This window comes from Sturnira hondurensis, unplaced genomic scaffold (assembly GCF_014824575.4).
Source record: "Sturnira hondurensis isolate 20B ecotype Veracruz unplaced genomic scaffold, ASM1482457v3 Scaffold0020642, whole genome shotgun sequence".
Taxonomy (NCBI): Eukaryota; Metazoa; Chordata; class Mammalia; order Chiroptera; family Phyllostomidae; genus Sturnira; species Sturnira hondurensis.
The window spans coordinates 3,006,546-3,028,649 of NW_028093273.1; the positions used below are offsets into that span (position 1 = coordinate 3,006,546).

General features: G+C 43.5%; 1 protein-coding gene across 1 annotated transcript in view; it reads left to right on the forward strand.

Moving 5' to 3' along the window:
* The first annotated feature begins 13,847 nt into the window (after nt 1-13,847).
* The window catches only part of GNA14 (G protein subunit alpha 14), a 162,573-nt gene continuing 154,316 nt past the window's right edge, over nt 13,848-22,104 (forward strand). The window contains exon 1 of the mRNA XM_037030317.1: nt 13,848-14,831. Coding sequence (XP_036886212.1) covers nt 14,708-14,831 — 124 coding nt within the window. The 5' untranslated portion in view covers nt 13,848-14,707. The remainder of the gene's footprint in view (nt 14,832-22,104) is intronic.

Here is a 22,104-nt window from a genome sequence, read left to right on the forward strand (position 1 = left end):
AAATGAGTGGAAGTATATACCATGTTTATGGATGGGAAAAATTAACATCATTGAAATGTCCATACTACCCAAAGTAATCTGTAGGTTCAATGCCATTCCTATCAAGATTCCAATGACATATTTCACAGAACTAGAACAAATATTTCAGAAGTTTATATAGAACCACAAAAGGCCCCGCATAGCAACAGTGAACCTGAGAAAGAAGAACAAAGTTGGAGGAAGCCTGCTGCCTAATATCAACATCTATTATAAGGCCATAGTAATTTTAAAAACCTGGCACTGGCATAAAAGGGACACATAAATGAGTGGAACAGAAAAGAGAGCCCAGAAATAAACCCAGACCTTTATATTCAATTAATATTCAGCAGAAGAAGCAAGCACATGCAATGAGATAGAGATATTTTATTCAATAAATGGTGTTGGGAAAATTGGGCAGATACATGCAGAAAAATGAAGCTAGACCACCTTCCTACACCACATACAAGAATAAATTCAAATGGAGTAAGGCTTAAATGTTAGACCCAAAGCCATAAAAACCCTAGAAGAAAACATAGGTAGTAAAATCTTGGACATTGCTCATAGCAATGTCATATATTTTATCAGCTATATCGCCTCAGGCAAGGGAAACAAAATAAAAAAATAAACAAAGAGACTACATGAAACTGAAAATTTTTTGCACAGCAAAGGAAACCATCAACAAACTAAAAAGACAACTCACAAAATGGGAGAACATATTCTCCAATACATCTGATACAGGGTTAATATACAGAATTTATAAAGAATATATAAAACTCAACACCCCCCAAAAAACCAAAAGAAAATATCCAATTAAAAAATGGGGAAAATACCTGAAGAGATACTTCTCCAAAAAGAACATATACAAGTGCAGAGGGGATACAGTTCACGTTTCAGTCTCTCTTAATGGACAAAATCATAAACAGAGCAAGAAAATAAAAAACCCAAGAAAGTATATCTGCCTCCCTTCATATTTGTGCTTCTATACCAGTGGTTCCCCAAAATCTTCTGTTAAGAAACCCTTTCAACAGTGTATCAGTTAAGGACTAAGTTTGACTATATGTAATAGGAAACGCACTGACCTACACCAGAAGCTTCCATTTACCTGCATAGAAGAGGTAAGGAGCTAGGCAGTCCCAGGCTCTTTGAGGCTGTTGCCACACAGCCATCCTTAGTATGTTTTTTAATGCCTCAGGGTCACAAGTGGTATCTCCACCCCCACCTTCATGTTCTTGGACCTGGAAGAAAGGAGGGGAAGGGCAAACTGTGTGCCAGGCAAGTCTGTGCTCTTCCCGTAAATCTTCCACTGGCGACTCTTATTTCCATCTAATGGGCCAGAACTGGCACATGGTAACTTCGAACTTCATAAGAGATTGAAAATGTAGCTTTTTCAGCTAGGTATAAAATTTTCCTGCTGGGAAAAAGAGGAAATGGATAATGTGTCCCAAGAGGGTCTGCCACAAACTACCCTGTGATTTGAAAGACCCGGTACGCCAGGCATCCGTCCTCTACTGTCTCGTTAATATCTTGAATGTTCCTTCTCAAACTTTAGCGTGCAGGTGAGTCGCCTGGGAATATTGTTAAAAATTTGATTTCGATTCAATACATCTGGGGAGGGATCTGGATTTTTTTAATATCTGGGGTATCCTGTCTATACTTGGAATAGTAAGGTCTTAAATCACCAGATTTTCTCATTAATCAGAAAAGAAATTGATGATTTTCTTGCTTTTTGATTTGTTTTAATATATAAGTTTACAATTTAAATCATATTCCCACTGCATACTTACTAATATAATGAAATAAGAACTATGTAGCCCTGACTGATATGGCTTAGTTGCTTGGGCATTGTCCCCAAAATGAAAGGTCACTGGTCAATTCCCTGTCAAGATACATGACTGAGTTGTGGGTTCAGTCCCCCCTAGTTCGGGCATGTGCAAGAGGCAAGCAATCAATGTTTCGTTCTCACATGGATTATTTCTTTCCCTCTCTTTCTCCCTTCCCTTCCCCTCTCTAAAAGTAACTAAAAACTTAAAAAAAACTATCGAAATGGCCTATAATATTCTTGACTGTATTTTTAAACTGAAATCAAATAATGAAGAACCATCAAAAAAATGGAAACTGTGGGGTGTTCTGTGAGTGAACTGCATTTCTCAAAAATTGCATGAAAAACAACAAAACATGGAAGGATGGTTCTAGATTAAAGGTACTCTGTCAAGATAAAAACTAAATGTAGTGCATAAACTCTTATTATATCCTGGATTTTTTGAGACAATGGGGTAAATTGGAATATGTATTAAATTATGTTATCAAGTTGTTGACATTTTTAGGTGTGATAATCGTATTGGGTTTCTGTAGGAGAAGGCCGTGTTCTGAAGCAACATGGCTGCATTACTTAGAGGGGAAGGACTCTGATGTCTGCAACTTACTTTTGACCAGCTCAGCAAATGCAGATTTTGAGAGAGTGAGAAAAAAGATAAACCAAATGCAGGGGACTATCAACAGTTGGTGAATCTCGGTGAAGAGTTTACAGGCATTCTCTGTGGCACACTTTCAAATTTTCTGTACATTCGAAAATTTTCCAAGTAACAAGTAGGAAAACTTTAGTCATATATAGCACTCAGAGCTAGGAATTGATTTTTTAATTTTATTTAGAAGTATTCTGAGAAATGGCATGTCCCAGGAAAGACAGTACACACCCACATACTCATCAAGAAAACATTTACAACAGAGAAGATATTCTCTACTCCCGAAAGTTCCCCTCCTCGGTGACCCTAGAACCTGGGAATACATCTGAGCACTCTTAGGGAGCAGAACCTGGGGATACATCTGAGCACTCTTAGGGCGCGCTGTAGATTTGTTGGTAGATCTGTCTCCCTGACAAGACTAGAAGTTCCGTCAAAGAAGGGACAGAGTCTCAGGGGAGGATCACTTTGTAAATGATAAAAATGTTTACCCACTGTGCTGTACGCCTGAAACTAATACAATATTGAATATCACATGTAATTTTTAAATGTTTTCAAAGTTAAAAAATAAATTAAGTAAGCCAGACACATAAGTAAGAAAAATATAATTTCAAATCTAGTTGCTTCTGTAGAAACAAATACATTGGAAATATATTTTTTGAATTAATTAATGGACTGTGTATGAGACAACACATTTTATCACAACTGAATTATACCCTAAAAGGCAGAATGGCAGAGAGAAAGAGAGACAGAGACAGAGAGACTGACTTAGTTCTGTGATCCAGGCCAGAGACCCTGATGAGCACACGTGAGAGAAGGGAGGAGGGCATGAACAGACTGACAGCCTACCTCAGGGTAGATTGGATGATAGTGTTGAAGCCAAATTCAGGATCTGAAACCAGAAACGACTTCAGACTTGGTGGCCTGCCACTGGAGAGGAGCCTGTACCTGGCTGGGTTAGTTCCTTCTGTGCACAGTCGAGCCAATAAACCTGTCAGACGGGTTTGCACCGGCAAGCAGGTCACTTGGAGCAGTTCCTTCCCAGACACTTATCGACTCCAGGCTCCAAGGCAGTGCAAAGCACACAGATGAATAGACACCAAAGAAAATGAAGACAAGGGCCAGAGGGAAACCATGTCACTCTCAAATAATCATCCAAACAAACAAAAACCACTCAGACTGAGGCGAAGTCTTTCCGTTTGAGTATGTAATTATTTACCAGGGTTCCTTTGCTCTCTGAGTTCTACAGGGATAGTGCTGGACTGACCAGTCTTTTTAGCAATACCCTTATTTCCTTCGATTAAACTAAATACTCCTGATACAAGTACAGATGCTGATTCAGAAGTTTGACAGATAAAGATTTTCCCCAAATATTCAGAAAATATTGTAAATTTGCTGCACCCTAACCCCAAAAGTTTACTAATACATGCATTAAAAAACCAACCAACCAACCAACAACCCTGTCTGACCACAGAGATTTAAGTAGTAACTAAATACACAATCAAGGAATGAAGTTTGACAGAAAATAAAGCCAAAACACAACCTCATGCCAACGATAAAAAGACCTATTCCCTCATTTATATTGTCCATGTCTTAGTCCATTTACAGCTTATTTTTGTGACATCATAGAAAGAATCTGATGGCCATTCATCATTAGTCTTTCCTACAAAGATAATAAAGTAGGTATTAGAATATTAGGGGACTATGAAATAATCACTAGTGGAATCCAAGGTATTCAATTTTGCCCACCCACTAGCATCTGCTTCTTCGGGAACACTGGCCATGATTCTTTGGGTTGCAAGAGACAGAAACACAATCTACACTGGCTTAAACGAGTAACAGAGACCCTTACAGGCTCAAGTAACCACACATCTGGATTCAGGAGTTCAGATTGTAGGAGGTGGATTCTCTTTCTCTCCATCTCTTGGCTTGCATTCTGTCTATGTTTATGTTCTATGCAGGGGGAGAAATTCCATATCTTTGCAAAGATAACCCCCAGTGGCCCCAGGTTATTTCATATTTTCAAACTAGTTATCCTAGAGAAAGGGGAGCACAGGCTTTCACATGGCTGAGGGAAGTTTCAGGAAGAATTTAGTTTAGTATCCCCTGAACAAATCTCCAGGGGTAAAAGATGGGTGCTCTCATTGGCCAAGCTTGTGTCATGTGTACACCTTTAAACCAATCTATTGGTTGAGGAGATGTGCTCTGATAGCCCAGACTTGGATCCTGTGCTCATGAGTTAGAAACAATATCAGTCCTGTGTCAACCAGGTGGATGGGACTGAATTTTCGTAGAATGGTGAATGATTATCTCTCAAATGGGTGCCAAGCAAACATATCTGTCACTCATAATATCACTTCCTACTTTATTGGGACTAAACACATGTTATGAACAATGGTGAGTTAGTGTTCGGTGCAGCCTCAAAGTTATCATTAGATATTCCCATCATTATTCGTAGAAAAAGCACTTGAATGTATTGTAAACACACAGAGTTCAGGTACGCGGACTCCAGTGAAAAAGTGCAAATACGGTGTGGAGGCACCTTGGTTTCTCTGCCTCAGTTCCCACCTCAGTCTGGGGAAAACCTTCTTTTGAGGGGATGAAAGAAGGTTTGATGAAGGAGAAGGGAGATGAGGGAAAGAAAATGAAATGCCTGTGGGGCCTCAGCCTTTGGACCAGACTCAGCCTATTATTCATCCTTGCACTTGCTACTTTGACACAGGACTCAGCTATCTCCATTACCATAGAAATGACATTATGTGCAGCCCCAGGGCCTGCCTTCCCTTCTACTATAGGTGTCCTGTAACACAGAAGGGAAAAACTTGCTTTTCTTCTCTCCACGTTCTTCTCAAGAATCTCAGCATGGCATAGTCCAGAGTTACTCACCTGGGCACTACTGACACTTGTGCTGGGCAGTCATTTTGTGTGGGGAGGCTGTGCTGAGTGTCACAGGGTGTTTAACAGCACCTCTGGTCTCCTCCTGCACCAGTCCTCTCTTCCTTAGTTTTGACAACCTACAACGTCTCCTGATATTGCCAATTGTCCCTTGCGGGCAGTGGGGAACAGAGTCTTGGCATGTTGAGATGATGGCCAAACTTCCCTACTACCTCCAGGGGAAAGGAGTGTGGTTCTATTTCTTGAGCAAACAAAGTTTTTGAGATTTGTTTCAGGTGTAATGTTTTCAGGCCAATAATCTCAGATATGCACTCTATGTAACTTTATTTTTTTACATCTAAACTTAATTTCTTTCTTGAGATTCTCTCTACAAACTTTTTGATGCAGGGTAAACTCAGATCAGATATTTCTCAGTCAACTCGTGGTCTCATGTCTTTCCTATACCCTGAATTCCAAAGGAAGGAAGAGGGTGTGGGTCTGAGAGAGATCTGACCTGAGGTTCTCATCTGGCCATAGCCTCCACTCTGACGCCTTCCTCTCCATCTTGGGTCAAGGTACCTCTTCTCTGTGGTGTCTACAGAGTTGTGCAGATTCCCTTCCCTGGTTCCAAGTACAGTGTTTTATCCTGGTGTCATCTTCTGGGTCCCCACAGCCCCCACCCTGGTCCTTCCTGCTCCATTGCCCACTTCTGTGCCTTCCTCAGGAGGGTACGCCAGTTTTCAGATTCCTCTCCTGGGCTCTAGGGCTGTAGGAACACAGGTTTCTTCCCTTGCACGTTCCAAGTGGCATTTTTTGCTATTCTATTCTCTTTTTTTTAACTTAAAAATTTTATTGTAGTTTTTCCATTACCATGAACCCCCTTATACCCCCTCCCTTCTGCAATCACCTCAATTCCATTTCTCTCCTCTTCACTCCATTTCATTCCACTCCATTTCATTCTATTCTTTTTATACCACAAGGAATCTTGAGAGCTGCCCAGTCCAACATGGCTAGTGGCTATAAAACATTGGAAGTATGGCTCATCTTAGTGGCGATTGCTGTAAGTATAAAGTATACACTGTAAACTGCAGCTTAATGTAAATTAAAAATTCATTAGAAATTGTAACACTGAACAAACAATAATGTGTTGACTATATTGGATGAAATAAAATAAATCACCAAAATTCATCTCACCGTTCAGAGGTGGACGTGTTCTCTAGGCTCGGTCAGGGTACTCTGTCACTCTGCCCATCGTGAATCAGTTCGGGGAGGAACCAGTGACTCAGACTCAGTTAATCAGAGTTAATCTCGGAACTTTTGCGAGAATATTGTAAAGAAGGATTTTTTGTTTCTGTTGAGGTTGCCAATAGATACCAAGAAGTACATAGCTTCTGGCAGCCAGGCTGGACGAGACTTGCCTGAGACTAGAGTTCAGAAGCAAGTCCAGTCAAAAACACGGAGCTGATGTGGCCCACGTGACAATGATTTCACACCCGTGGCTAAGACCTGGTGTTGCGTGGATGCATGGGGCAGCCGTTTATAATGTCAGGTGATAGACCCCAAGCAACTGCCAAATTTGTTAATATTTTTCCATTTCTAAACCATCCTGAAAGGAAATCACTATGGAGTCATATATACATGTGACTAGAGTGTATTTGAAGGAGGGAGAATGTTAGGATATGAAGCTGGAGAGGTAGGCAGTGACCTAGGCCTCCTGGTCTAGAACAAGGACATTTAATTTAATTTTCTTTTTTTTATTTAATTCTTATTCAAGTACAGTTTTTTGTTTTATATTCCCTGCCCTGCCCCTCCAGTGCTCCCCACCTCCCTCCCATTTCTGCCCCCCACCTTAATTATTGTCCATGTGTCCTTTATACTTATTCATGTGAGTCCCTCCCCTTTTCCCCTATGATTCGCTCCCTAATTTTATTTTCTAATGGGAATCTATTGATGCATTTTAAGCTAGAGTATGGTGGGGTCTGTTTTGGGATTTTTGTACCTCATTCTGACTGTTGTCCTGTGGTGAGTGGATTTTAGAGGGTGAGGAGTAGAAGCAGGAAGACCAGCAACAAAGCTCTTATTTTAGTTCAGGTCAGAGGTGCTGCTGGCTTGGTCGGGAGTGGTGGCAGCAAAAATAGAAATGAATATACCTGGGGACCACATGTAACACAACAGAGGACAATTCAGGGGCTTCATTCATAAAGATGAAATGTGTGTGACATCCCCCAGGCTGCTAATTGCAGAAGCTGGTGGCTGCATGCAGTGGTTTCTAAAGAATTCAGGATACGGCCAAAGGCTTCATCCGTGATTGCGAAGGTTATGTGTGGGAGGTGGAGCGAAGAGGCAGTCTGTTAGGTGTTTGGTGGCGCTGAGATGAAAAAGGTAACAGGAAGATATATTTTGGAAAACAAAGTCAAGTTTTGTTTTGGTTTTGGACTGTTAAATTGAGATGGAGATGCCTATTAGATATCCAAGCCAACATGTCAAGAGGAGAGTTGAAGTTAGAGTTAAGGTTATGCTTTGAGGTTCAGAGAAGAAGTCATTGATAAATGACATTATAGTTCATGTGCAAGGGTGAAAATATGAATAAAATTAAGAAGAGGTTGATAACACTGACAAGTGATATGTCCCATTGATATTGAAATATTACATAGAGTCCCTGTAATCAAATCAAGATGGTACTGATATGGGAATAAATAGTTCAGTGGGACAGTATAGACTTGAAGAAATGGATTTCAGTCAAAATGAAAGTGTAATACATGACAAAGATTACACTCTAATTCTTTGGGCAAAGGATGGACTGTTCAATAAATGAATGATGTTGGTACAGCTGGCTATCCATCTGGAAGAAAATAAAATTAGTCTCCTATCTTACACATTTTACAAAAATAAACACCAGATGGATTAAATATTTAAATGTTAAAAAGAAAATAATAAAAGTGCTTGCAAGAAAATCTAAGATACTGCATGTACAATCTAGAAATGGGGAGACCATCTTGCAAAGACTAGAACTCTGGAAGCTGTGCAAGAAATTAAAGATATTTGGATATGTAAAAATAAAATATTTTCTATGAAGAAAGATTCCATTAAAAGTTATAAAGGGCAGCTCTGACTGGTATGGCTCAGTGGATTGAGCGCCAGCCTGAGAGCCTAAGGGTCACTGGTTTGATTCCCAGTCAGGGCACATGCCTGGGTTGCAGGCCAGGTCCCCAGTAGGGGGCATGCAAGATGCAACCACATGTCGGTGTTTCTCTCCCTCTCTTTTGCCCTTCCTCCCCCTCTCTCTAAAAACAAATAAATATTCAAGTCCTTTCCCCATTTTTTAATTGGGTTAGTTGTCTTCTTAGAGTGAAGTTGTGTGAGTTCTTTGTATATTTTGAAGATTAAACCTTTGTCTGAGGTATCATTGGCAAATATGTTTTCCCATACAGTTGGTTGTCTTTTTATTTTAATGCCGTTTTCTTTAGCCACGCAGAAGCTTTTTATTTTGATGAACTCCCATTTGTTTATTCTTTCCTTTATATTCCTTGCTCTAGGGGACATATCAGTAAAAATGTTGCTGTGTGGAATATCTGATATTTTCCTGCCAATGTTCTCCTCTAGGACTTTAATGGTGTCATGGCTTATATTTAAGTCTTTTATCCACCTTGAATTTATTTTGGTGTATGGTGTAAGTTGGTGCTCGAGTTTCATTTTTTTTGCATGTAGCTGTCCATGTAGCTGTCCAGTTCTCCCAAATCCCTCCAAGGAGGACATACAGAGGATCCAGAGACAAATAAAGAGATGTTCAATATTGCTTGCTATCAGAGAGATGCAAATTAAAACCACAATGAGATACTACTTTACACCGGTGAGAATGGCTATCATAATCAAAGCAATAAAAAACAAATGTTGGAGAGGGTGTGGGGAAAAGGGGACTCTGGTCCACTGTTGGTGGGATTGCAGACTGGTACAACCATTATGGAAAACAGTATGGAATTTTCTTAGAAAACTAAAATTGGACCTGCCTTTTGACCCAGCAATTCCACTGCTAGGATTGTATCCTAAGAACCCCCAAACACCAATCCCAAAGAACATATGCACCCCAATGTTCATAGCAGCACAATTTACAATAGCCAAGATTTGGAAGCAACCTAGGTGTCCGTCAGTAAATGAATGGATCAAAAAATTATGGTACATATACACAATAGAATTCTATGCAGCAGAAAGAAAGAAGGAGCTCCTACCTTTTGCAACAGCATGGATAGCATGGATGGAACTGGAAAGCATTATGCTGAGTGAAATAAGCCAGGTGTTGAAGGACAAATACCATATGATCTCACCTTTAACAGGAAGCTAAACAACAAAACAACCAAACAAGCAAATTATAACCAAAGACACTGAAATGGAGAACAGGCTGACAGTGACCAGAGAGGAGAGGGGAGGGAATTTCAGGGGAAATAGGGGAGGGATTTAGAGGAACCTATATAAAGGATACATGGACAACAACTGAGAAGGGTGGAAATGGGAGGGAGGGGGGAGCATGGGGGGTGGGATGGGATGGGAGTAATAGACAGAAAACTGTACTTGAAAAATAAATAAATTAACCCAAAATAAATAAATAAAAACAAATAAATAAAATCTTTTCAAAAGTTTGAAAAAATTATAAAGGACAAAAAATGTATTTGAAAATTTGTAATTCAGAGGGCAAAGTTGATATGTAATACTGAAGAGCTCTTACAGACTGTAAGAAAAAGACAAGTGCCTTAATTTAAAAAATGGGCAAAGGATATAAATAGACAATTCACAGGGTGGCCAGTGCAAATGCTAACATGCTTTGAAGAAATGTACAAATTCATGAACTGTCAGGAAACTGAAAAGTAAGACAATACTTTAACACTGTCTGTATTTCTTCAGGGTGCCAAAAATTAATGAGTGCTGGTCACTGCTTGTAGGGATGTGTATAATCATATTTTTGGTGGAAATATGAATTGTTATAGTCTTTTTGAACAGGAATCTGGCCACATCTATTAAAATAAAAAATGTGTATATCTTTCAATTAAGCAGTCTTTTTTTCCCCTGGGAATCTATCCTGTAGAAATAAAGGCACTAGTGCACGTGAATTTAGATACAGTGATTCTATTACAGCTTTGTTCTTACAGGCCAAAAATTGGAAATAAGAGTGAATGCTTCTCAAAAGGGGAAAGCTGAGTAAAATACGGACCTTTTATGTTATAAAATAGTATGAATATACAAGGGGAGATCCCACAAAACCCATAATTTATTTGTAAAAAATTGTGTATTTATTCTTACATGTTTAAACTGCAGTCACCTTCAAAGTACTCTCCATTTGATGCAATACACTTATCAAGGCATTTTTCCACTGCTCAAAACAGTGTTTGAACTTGTCGATTTTGATGCCTTTTAGTGCTTCTGCTGATTTTTGTTTCACCTCTTCCATACTGGCAACACGTTTCTTTTTGAGGACTTTTTCATTCCAGGAAACAAAAGGTGTTGCTTGGGGGAGGTCAGGTGAATATGGAGGGTGGGGCACAGGGGTCATGTTGGTTTTTTTGGTCAAAAACTGCTGCACTCAGTGCGGTGTGGGCAGGGCCACTTGTAAGTCACCCATCATGAAATGGGCAAATGTGTTGAGAGTCTTCAAAAAAAATTCACTGAAGCCAAATTCAGCCTCTCACAACAACACCAGCTGGTACACTGATACAGATGGATTCCCAGAATACTTACCTAGTTGAGGAAGCCTGTAATACAAGGGGCCCATCGTCCAGAAGATAATTCTGGGATTTTTTGGGTCCTTCCTCATACGAATGTATGAAAGACTGAATCTGAGGTAACCAGTTTACTTAGTTTCCCATACCGTATTGTTGGAGGGGAAAGGAAAATGCGAGTTCATGTAATATAGTCTCATTTTAAACAAATGGTGACAAACTCCTTCTGTGTGCACCTACATATGCTTGTAGGTTTTTTATGCTTATGTAGCATTACAAGAGCATAACAAAATAGAGAAGAAAACATACTAGATTGTTAAAATTGGTTCATTCTGGAGGAGAACGATATGAGTATAGAGGGGGACTTATGTAAAAAATGAAAAGAAAACAAAATAAAAATCTCTAAACTTCCTATCACAAAGATTTTTACTCCTTAAGTTCTTGAGGCACCTAATTCCCATGAAAATTCAAAGTTAAAAACAGTGGCTATTCCTGCCCACCCAAAGTCATGTGTGTTTGAAGGCAGGCCTCATTGTCCATATAACCATGCATCTCAATGATGGGGATGCACTCTGAGAAATGCATCTCGTTAGGCAATTTTGTCATGTGAACATCATAAGGTGAATTCCACAAACCTAGATGACACAGGCTATTGCACACCGAGGCTGTGTGGTACAGCCTATTGCTCCTGGGCCACAGACCTGTACAGAGTATTACTGTGCTGAAAGTTGTAGACAATTGTAACTCAATGTAAGTATTTGTGTGTTTAAACATAGCTACAAAGACCCCTTTGAGCTTAATCTGGTTCATCCCTCTCATTTTGCATTTGAGGAAGGTGAGGCCAAGATAACTTTAACAGAACTGTCCCAAATAATTTTATAGCAGAGAATTAAAACCAACCAAAAAGCTATGACTCAGAGCAAACCCCTTGTTAGTATATGTTCTTTTGGTCTCTTAAAAATGTGTGCACATGTTCCCATAATAAAGCTTGTATCATACTGTCTATATGTTTGTATCATGCCTTTTTCACTAAATACAGCTTGAGGTTTCCCCCTAAATCTGGTATTGTTATTTACACATTTGTCATTGACATATTGACATAGTGACTATATAACATCTCATTGCATGGCTATACCATAATTTATTTGACTGATTCCCTGCTGTTGGGTGTCTAGTTTTTGTTCTGTGTTATTGTTGTTATTAGAAATAAAACCTTTGCACCTAAATTATGGCTTCTCTCAAATTATTTATTTCTTTTTTCCCTTTTTGTTGAACTTATTGGGGTGACACTGGTTAACAAAATAATACAGGTTTCAGGTCCATGATTTCACAACACCTCATCTGTGCACTGTATTTTGTGTTCACCACCCCAAGGCAAATATGACCGAAAACTTCTGATTATTTCATAAGGGGAGAAATACCAGTTTGGTTTAGGGATGAGCACATTTAAAGATTCTGATACATACCATCAAGCTCGTCAGTCCAGAAAAGTTATACAGATTTGCCAGGAAGTGATGTTTCATATCTTTTTTGAAATTTTATCAACTTTGAAAGAGTTATTCTAGATCATTTGAAGTTCAACTTTGCCCTGATTTTACTCATTTAAAAATACTAATAATTATGATGCAACTATAAGTTTGAAAAGATAAGCAGTGTCATTCTCATATTGTAGATGAACCTGTGAAGGGCTGGGGGCGGGTGGAAACACCTGACTAAATGCCCAAGGGTCTATGGGAAGGAAAACCGGAGTTTTCCTGCAGGGGTCGCTGGAACTGTCAACTTAGGCCTGCAAGGCAATGAAAATACAGTCCTGCATTTAAGAATGTATGCTCATTCATTTTTAATGCCTGAGTTGTCTACATTCTCTAAACTGCAAAATAAATAAGACCTTCAGACAAATAGCACCATAGTGCCAAGTTCTTTATATAACAACGCCTACCACTCTCTCCACTCAATATGCTCCTGTGTTTGAATTGATTAAATGTGTGTGATTCGTGAAAGGCACTGCCGCTTGCTCTTAATAGAGGACGCATTAGCTAATTACCTAACGCCAATAAAGTGGTGTAAGTGGCATGCGTGCTGACATGAAAAAGAGAAGGAGGAAAAAAAAAGCATTCATTGCAGTGAACGACAGGATCCCTTCTCGTCGCCTGCCTTTTTCTGTCCGCCCCAGCCCCCACCGTGAACCTGTTTGCTCTCTGCCTCAGAATCTACGCGGAGGACAAAATCAGATATAATCTGCATTCTATAACGCTATTTGCGTACAAAGAGGTGCTTTTCAATCTTTCAGTTTTTATCAATGCAGCTCAAACACGCTCCCGACGATTCAGGAGCCGGGCCAACGTGGCTGTGAGGACACACCTTTCTTTACTAGGCGGCTGTCAGGCTTCAGGGCTGGGGCAGGTGTTCCTGGAGACGTATCAACCCTCTCTACAAAGCAGGAGTCTTCCCCATCATAAAATGCAAAGTAGCCTGCCGTTTTCCATGCCCCACATCCCGGGCCCTTCTCATCCTGTGGTGTAGGAAGGGGCTGGGAGGATATTTACTCTCCGCTCTTGGATTTCTCTTATTTAACTGGACCAACAGCATTTGCTTCTCAAAGGGCAGCGCCAGCGGGGTCAGGGCTAGCCGCACCTGGAGGGCAGGCAGCCGAGCTGACCGCGGGCTTTGACCAAGCCTGAGCGGGGCTGGGGCCTCTGGGAAGCTGAAGGAACCGGGTTAGGCAACCAGGGTGTGTAAGGTAGAGAGTTCAGCCTAGTCCCTGGTACGCTGGGTCCCGCGGCGGACGCTTGGCTCCCCTCCACTCCTCTTGCAGCTGGGAGGAGTTGAGGCTGGGATTTGGTGAAACTCTTTCACCTGTCGGAACCCGGATCCGGACAGGGAGCAGGGCCCGGCGGCCAGAGCAGGGTGGTCACAGCAACCTCGGCAGGAGGCCCTCCCCGCGCCGGGACGCCACAGCGAGGGAGGCAGGTGCGGGAGCTGCTCCCAAAGACTCTAGTCGCTTCCAACCGCGGGTCCGCACTCCAGGTCCTTGCTCACCCCTTTCTCCCACACTCCCCATCTACTTGCTGTGCCCCAAGGTCAACTCTTGCAGGCGCCAGGGTTGCAGGTTCGAGACGCCCCGCCTCCTTCTGGCACTTAGAGCCGTAAGCACCAGCGGGGACCTTCTCTGTCGGTCTTAGTCTGCGGTCATTGCTGAAGTTTTCCGAAGCTTGGCTTCTAACCGACCCCGTGCCTGCGCCCTTCCTGGGATACCCTCAGGCCTGGGAGATTCCGCTCTCCTGCACCGACGCTCCAACTTTTTACGTGCTGTCTGCCCTCCCTGACTGGGTGTCCACCTCCGGTGCCAGCACCGTTTGCAACTGAGCTCAGCTCGCCCTCTTCTCCCCGGAGCGAGTGCAGGCTGCGTGAGCCGGGATCCCGGGTGCACTTGATCAGTGCCAGCGCTGGGGACTCACCCCTGCCTCGGAGTGCACCCGGGAGCAGAGATTGAACCCCGAAGGTCCAGGCCTCTAACTCCGAAACTCAAGTCGGCCCCTGTCATTTCTCCCCGAAGCCGGGCGCCCGTCGCGGGTCGGCCCAGCGAGCGGCCGGGAGAAGCATCCGGGCGCTCCGGGCCACAACGCCCCGTCGGTTTCAGCGAGCACCATGGCGGGCTGCTGCTGCCTGTCAGCGGAGGAGAAGGAGTCGCAGCGCATCAGCGCAGAGATCGAGCGGCAGCTTCGCCGGGACAAGAAGGACGCGCGCCGGGAGCTCAAGCTGCTCCTGCTGGGTGAGTGACTCCTTCCCTCCCGGCCATTCCCTCGTGCGGATCCCCGCCTCCAATCTCGGCGGCATACAAATGCCTTAGGCGCCTGTCTTTTGCAACTCCAGCTGGGTGACCACTTTCGACTGCCCCCAAACAGGGTTGAGACTGGACGTTCGACCTCTGTGTGCCTTCCCCCATCTGTTCCGGTTAGCCTCTGTCCGTAAAGCCTCGGCCTCCCCACCTTGCCCCTTCCACCCCGCCGGCGCACACAGATTCTGCAGAACCCCATCTTGGAGGTTCGGGTCGGTGGTGGGGAACTGCCTGATTCATACATAGGTTGGGGTCAGCTGTCAGTTCTAATACGTAAGTACTGTTGACAGAGCACTTAACAAGCGCAGGACTGTGCTAAGTTCTTAGAAGCATTACCGCCAACTGAGGCAGACAGGTAATGTCTCCATTTTAGAGAGTTAAAAATGGAGGCCCAGAAAATTGACGAACTTGCCTTGACCAAAAAAAGGCAAAGGAGATACCAGGTCAACCATGTGGGTGAAGCCCAGGTCCTGGCCACCTCCCTCACTGTGACGCACCTCCACTTGCCACCAATCCCCCTCTCTGGGAGGCCTTTCTGTTTGCAGCAGACCCCAAACTTCCTTGCCCAGGTGACTCAGCGTGAGGAGGTACCTAGGATTCTGGCTTTGTGGCCCTAGGTGTTTCAGCTGCTTCTTCATTTGACTCTTTTGGTCTCCTGGCTCTAGGTAGGACACCCATTCTCTACAACAGAAAGAACTTGTAAGGTTTGCCCAGTTTATGTCCTAGGAAAGGAACCCTGTTCAATGCATTTGCCGTCTGAGGAACAGAACCGCTAGCTGCAAGTATTTCAGCTTTTTCTTTCATCCCTTCCAGACAGGACTCCTCTCTTATACCAGTTTGTCTTTGGTATAAGGAATCTTCTTACCAGAAAGAAAAGTCAATGTAGTTAGAATAAAACAGGGAAGGCTTTTAGTCTGTTTTGCCTCGAACCTGAGTAACAAAATCCCTTACACTTATTTCAGGGGGTTAGAGGGCAGGGTGTAAGCTTCCCCATGTTGTGCCCCTCCCCACACTGAGCTAAGTGTCTGCAGGTGAAGTGGACTGCCCACCCAGAATCCCTGTTGACCTTCAAGGCCCAGACATCATGGAATTCCCTGCCTAAAGTCCCCCAGCTTGCTTTCAGGGCCTTCGCAAGCAGAGAGGGTAGACTCCCTCCCTGAGGAGTGCCCAAAGGAGCAGGTGTGCCAGGTTGTGGACCATCTTGCAGATGTGGGCTGAGGATGCACAGGATGCCCCTGAGGCCTCCCTGGGGAGGGAAGGAGGCTGGGTAGGGAGGGGAAGGAATGCATGAATTGGCCAGAGTTGCTCTTTCCTGTCTGGCCTGGAACTCTGAGGGGTCTGAGAATTCTAAATCATACCTGGGCTCCAGGTGGTTATAAAGCTACATTTGTCAAGGGAGGAGGATTATGTGACAGTTTGCTAGCTTGATTAGCACTTTAAAGTAGTAATTATGTGGGCTTCCATTTGTATTCTTGCCCCTGGCCCCATAGATGATAGGGGTGGCCTTGGCTTTAGCTGCACGCTTTTTCTCATCAAGGACAGGCTGAACCCTCTTTCATTTTTGAAATATTTCTATTTGTGTCAGTGTAAGAAGTACAGTGTCTGGAATACACCAGGAGCTTGGCAGATGCTGGCTCTTTGTATGAAAAATGAAGCAGTAAGCTGAGCTATACTGTATTGGTAATAAGCCTATTTGTTTGCAGTCAAATGCTTGCATTTACACTCAGACTAGGGGAGGAATGTGCAGAGATAACTTGTTTTCCCTGGAAGGCGAATTTAATCCTGACGACTAGAATCATTCTTCATCTTTCCAGGCCCTTGCCCCAACCCTCTTCCTATCCCCCTGAGGCAGGACTGCCTGGCCTCCCAGGACCCCCATTTTCATCAGTCCCAGCTGTGACTAGCTCCTTGTGTCAGGGCCAGTCACTCAGAAATTGCCAGAAATTGTTTCCAAGCTACATGGAGCTGTCCAAAACCCCCAAAGGATGGACTTCAAAACCTCCAATTTCTTTCTGTCTTTAAGGGAGTAGGGCACACTTCCATTTTTTTCTCAAAATAGAGGAGGACTCAGTGACTCAGAAAACACAGGGATCAGGGAAGGGTATGCTATTTTGTTTGAAGTCAGGCAGTGTGAGTGCAAAGTTCATTCACCTGAGCCTCTGTAGTGGGCGGAGATGATCCATTGCTCAGATACCGCAGGTGAAAGCTCCTCTTTGAACACGGGACTTTAGGATCTTGTGTGAAGTGTGGACTGGCCTGAAAAGCCACGGGCTATTTCACAAAGAAGCATGGTTTTGCTGTTACATGATCTGAGGATGTTTCTGAAGTGCATGGATGGATCAGTCCATATCCTGTCTGTACATAATACAAGTATAGGTCAGTGTCCAGGGGAAAGATAAAGCTGTGGTCTCATTAGAGCTAGTCATTGGAAGAAGTCAGCATGATGGTCGCAGAGAAAGGAGGTTGGAAACAAAGAAGAGGCTCAACTTTAGCAGAAAGAAAATCCTTATCAGTTCAGCAGATAAAAGTAGGGCCAACGGGCCTTCCAGTGAGAAACTTCATGCGCACTCTTCAGTATGAGAAGAAAGTGGCTGGACAATAGAAATTAAATGGAGAGAAATATAATCTTTTGTCGATTTTTTGTAGTAAATGAGGCTTGGTTAAGTGTTGTTAATCAGGTGGAGTCTTAATTTTGGATGCAGACCTCGGGCTGGAACTGTCTGGAAAGAATGTTTACTGGGGAATTGGAATTGAACTTATGCCGGTATAGGAGTTAAAAATGTAGGTTCTTAAGCCAGACTGCTTGGGTTCAAATTCCGGCTCTCCCCTTCCTAGCTGTGGACTCGCTTCTCTCTACTTTGTTTTGCAGTGAGCACTTGGTGTCAGCTCTCATGGCCCCGTTTTTCACGGAGACGGCGCTGCTGTCCATTTTAGTTGCCCAGTTGTTGGTAGCGTAGCAGTTTGTCTAAACAGTCCTGGTGGTGCTTTGACAGAAATGGTTTGCTCTCAGTCTTCCCCACTGTTTTTATGTTTTTGTTTTGTCTGGTTTTGCACCATAAGCTCATTTTAAAGGGTCTCTTCCTCCTTGTAACCGAGTTGAAAATCCAAGTCCCAGAAAGTTTTATTACATTGGTTATAACAAAATCCCATTTTAAAGCTGCGTTTCTGGGCCGGAAGTCCATTAGAGGAAATGGAGTAGATAGTATGGGTTTCTCAGTGGAAGGCGACATAATTCTCTGACTCTGTGAAGGAGAAAAGGAATAAGATGGTAAGTATGCTCACATTTCTTTTTGCTTAGTTTAATCCAAAAGGCTTTTCCAAAGTGCCAGGCCTGGTGCTCAGAGCTGAGGGTCATTTCCAAGTCGACTTGGAGTTGCTTTTTCACAGGTAACTGTTATGAGGAGGATGGTCAGAAGCAGAGACTACCAAGTGTGAAAGGGGAGTGGGAGGGATCCTCTGAGTAGGGCCTTGAAGGAAGGGGAAGGGACGGTGCTGATGCCATTAAGGGGGGGGGGAGGGTATGGGACACATGTAAGAATCCCGGCCTACAAAGAGCCACCTTTGCGGACAGTAAATGATGTTCTCAGGATCTCAGATAATATGAAGGACCTCTTGGGGGCAGATTTCATTGAGTTTTTGTGTTTTTTAACCATTTATGTGAATATTCTGTTCGCTACAAAATAATGTGAAGTGCTTAAATTTCTGTGCCATAATATGCTTCAGAAAGGAAGACCATGAGGTTTTGTCTGTGGCTCATGCCCCTCCAGGCTGGAATCGACCCACCTCACCAGGTAGCCCACTCCCACCCCTGACACAGCGGTCCCTAGAGCCTCTCATGAGACAAACGGAAGTTCTCCCTCTCCCCTTTCTGCCTTTAAACAAACACAGAACCTTTCAGATAATGGACTTTCACTTTTCTTTTACCTTGTCAAGTAAGGTGCATTGAGGTGTGATTTACCTACAACAAAAGCCACCAATTTTAAGTGTGCAGTTTGACAAATGTGAACAGTTGTATAAGGGTTAGCACAGTCATAATGCAAACATTTCCACCATCCCCTAAACTTCCCTGTGCCCTCTGTATTCAATGTGTTCCCCTCAAATCATTAAAACATTTTTTAAAAATTTGGAAGCAACTTGTAATAATAAGAATAGTGCCAAAACCCATAGGTGCACCTTTTTCCCATTTGACCTATTACTGAAATTTCACCTCATCTTCGTTCTCATTTGTGTGTTCCCTTTAGTTTTTCTGAAATGCTCGACAGTAAGCTATATATGTATCAGTTCTCATATATGTGTATGTATCTAGTTTCTTCTACTCTGGGACAACTTCACCAGCTGTCATCACTTTTGCAACTGTACATTTTTGAAGAATATGGTCCCCTCTTCCTTTGCGCGCTCTCTCTCTCTCTTTCTCTCTCTCTCTCTCGTGTTAAACCCTCTACCTTTTTAATAGAACACTTCTCATTTGGGGTTTGTCTGATGATTTTCTTATACTTAGAGATTCCAACTATATGTTCTTGACTGGAATTCTGTGTAAGTGATGGATGTCCTTCTCAGGGGTCACCTCTAGAGACGCCCATGCCTCTCTGTCCCTCATTGTAATACTAAGTGAGCACCTGCTTGTTTTCTCTACTGTTGAACAGTTTCATGGGGAGAGGCTTTCTAAGACCATGCAAAAATTCTGGTCCTCATCAAAGTACCCCTCTAGGTTTTGTATAAATATATGTGATTCCTGACCCAATTTGCAACTTGAGGCTGCAAAGTGATGATTTCCCAACTTCAACACTATCTCCACATTTACCAGTTGGCACCAGGCATTCTACTGTAACAACCTTCCCTTTGCTCCTACTTATTTATGTATTTATTTATTACCCCCCCAACTCATGAATCCCTAGGGGGTTTTTTTTGACCAATGGTTTTTACTTCATTACTCTATTTAATCATGTTGGTGCTCAAATCACATCCAATTTGCACACCGAGATCCCCTTCTAGCAGGTTCCTCTGTCACGGTGACGTGCCCCCATTGTTTCCGTGAGCACTTCCTTACTTTCAGGCATAACTAGTTACTCTAGGCTCATCTTGTACCTCCCTCCCAGGCCCGGGAATCAGCTATTTCTCTACAAGGCCTTGGTTACCTTTAGTAGAGAACTGCACCTTTTCTTTTAAGATGCTGAAGTCTCCTGAAACAAAGATATCAAGTCCAGTAATTCAAATCAATCACTAATATAAAGTATCTGAAGGACTGCATTTCTAAAACGTGCAGTTAGAGGATGAAAGTTTGAGGTTGTGAGCAATCTGAAATGGAAAGATCTGACAGTGAAGTTTGATTAAAAAGCAATGTAGAAAAGTGTCTTAACCCTCCACAGGTTCTTTTTCTTTTTAAAGGATGCCTTCTAGTCTAGATAACTTTTTATTTTCCCTTTTCCCATGACACCTGAATCACAAGGGAAAAGCTTACCTTGTATGAGCTCCCAGGCGTGGGGCTCCAGAGAGAAAGGTAACTAGCTTGAGAAGGCGAAGGGAGAGAGAGGTTTTCAGTGAGTCAGTGTAGAAGAGATATTATGTTAATACCAAAGACGCAGGGAGAAATTCAGGCCATTGGGGCCTTTATTGATGGATGCTCACCAGGGCATCTCATGAAAATAAAGGAGTCGGGTAATAAAGACTGGGGAAGAGCAAGTGCCAGGGCAGTTCTCGGGCACCACCATCAGCATGACCTGCCTTTCCTCATTTCCCAGCTTGAGGGCCCTCTGGGCCTTCCTTGCCCATGTGAGAGCCTGAGGCCTGCTCTGGATCAGGGTGAACTCCTGGGTCAGTCACTTCTGGCCAAGGGAAGTGCATCACAGACATGGCCTGGGGCAGGTGGCAGTGGGCAGGAGGATGGGGAGGATGGGGGGGAGGGGGCGGGGACGGCTCCCCATGACTCAAGTGGCCTGCTGCAGACACTGCAGAAGGAATCAAAGTGTGTCAGGGGAAACTGATGAGCACTCAAGGCGGCAGCCTCTGCGGCAGCCCTCGCTTTCCTCAGGAGCAGTTGGCTCTGCTGCTGAGGAAGCTAATGGGCTATCGTGTTGGCTCAGGTTCTTGGTTGCAGACCATTTGAGCAGGATAATTTATTGGAAGGGAAGCAGGAAGCACACAGAATCGATGGGAACAGCAGAACAGGCTCAGCCAAAGGGCAGGATCCAAGGGAGTTTTGACAGTGGTACCAGGTCAGACTGTCAAGCGCACAGCGACTCTGCCATCCCAATAGTCCCTGAACCTTGCGCTGGACACTTACCTCCACTGCACCGCTGCAAATAATCTGTGACCATCTCCTGCATCCTTGTGACACTTGCAAATTCTCAGGCCATCTGATTGTGCCCAGCTGGCAGGAAGTGGGGGGAGAGGCAGTGTGCACTGTGGTGAGAACATGTTCTCTGTGTTTAAATCTAGGCAAGAGGTAGTTCTCATTGTGCTGCCAACCCCCTGTCTGGGCCCAGGACACCTACCGACCATTACAAGGTCACTGATAGAAGCAGCATGTAGCTCCTACAAGGACATGAGGGTAGCAAGGTCAACAGCATGAAGTCCCTGCTGGTTCCCCTTCCTCTAAGAGATCAGGCTCCTGATGTGTGGACATAACAGAATCATGATATGAACGGTACATTAAGGCTCTGGAGACCCAAGTTTCTTTGGTGTGTATATGTGTGTGTGTGTGTGTCTAGCCTCTGAGTGCTGGATATATGACAGAAAGACTTTTCCTTTGAGCCCTCCAGGTCCTTACTTTTAAAATGAGAGGTTTGGATTAGATAACTTCCGAGGTCTTCCCAATTCTATCATCAGATGTTTTATACCAGTAGTTCCCAAAGTGTGTTTCAACGACCAGTAGCATCAGCATCAGCATCTCCCAGGAACTTGTTAGAAATGTAGACTCTTGGGCCCTGTGAAACAGACATTCTGGAATGGGGCCAACAACCTGTACTAGCAAGCTGGGCGGGTGATTCTGATACACGCTCAGGGCGAGAACCTCTGGGGGATAGTGTGGCCTGGTGCTCTCGGGCAGGACAGCCTCTGATCGCCACCCTCGGCTCTAAGGCAGACACCCTCATCTTTCAGCAGTTCTCCAGGAGGCCCTTGGGCCTGCCCTGCTTAAGGAATGCTCTGTTTCTTAAAGTTGAAGCACTTTCTCCTTTGTGAACTTGATGAAGGGTCTTCAGAGTCTGAG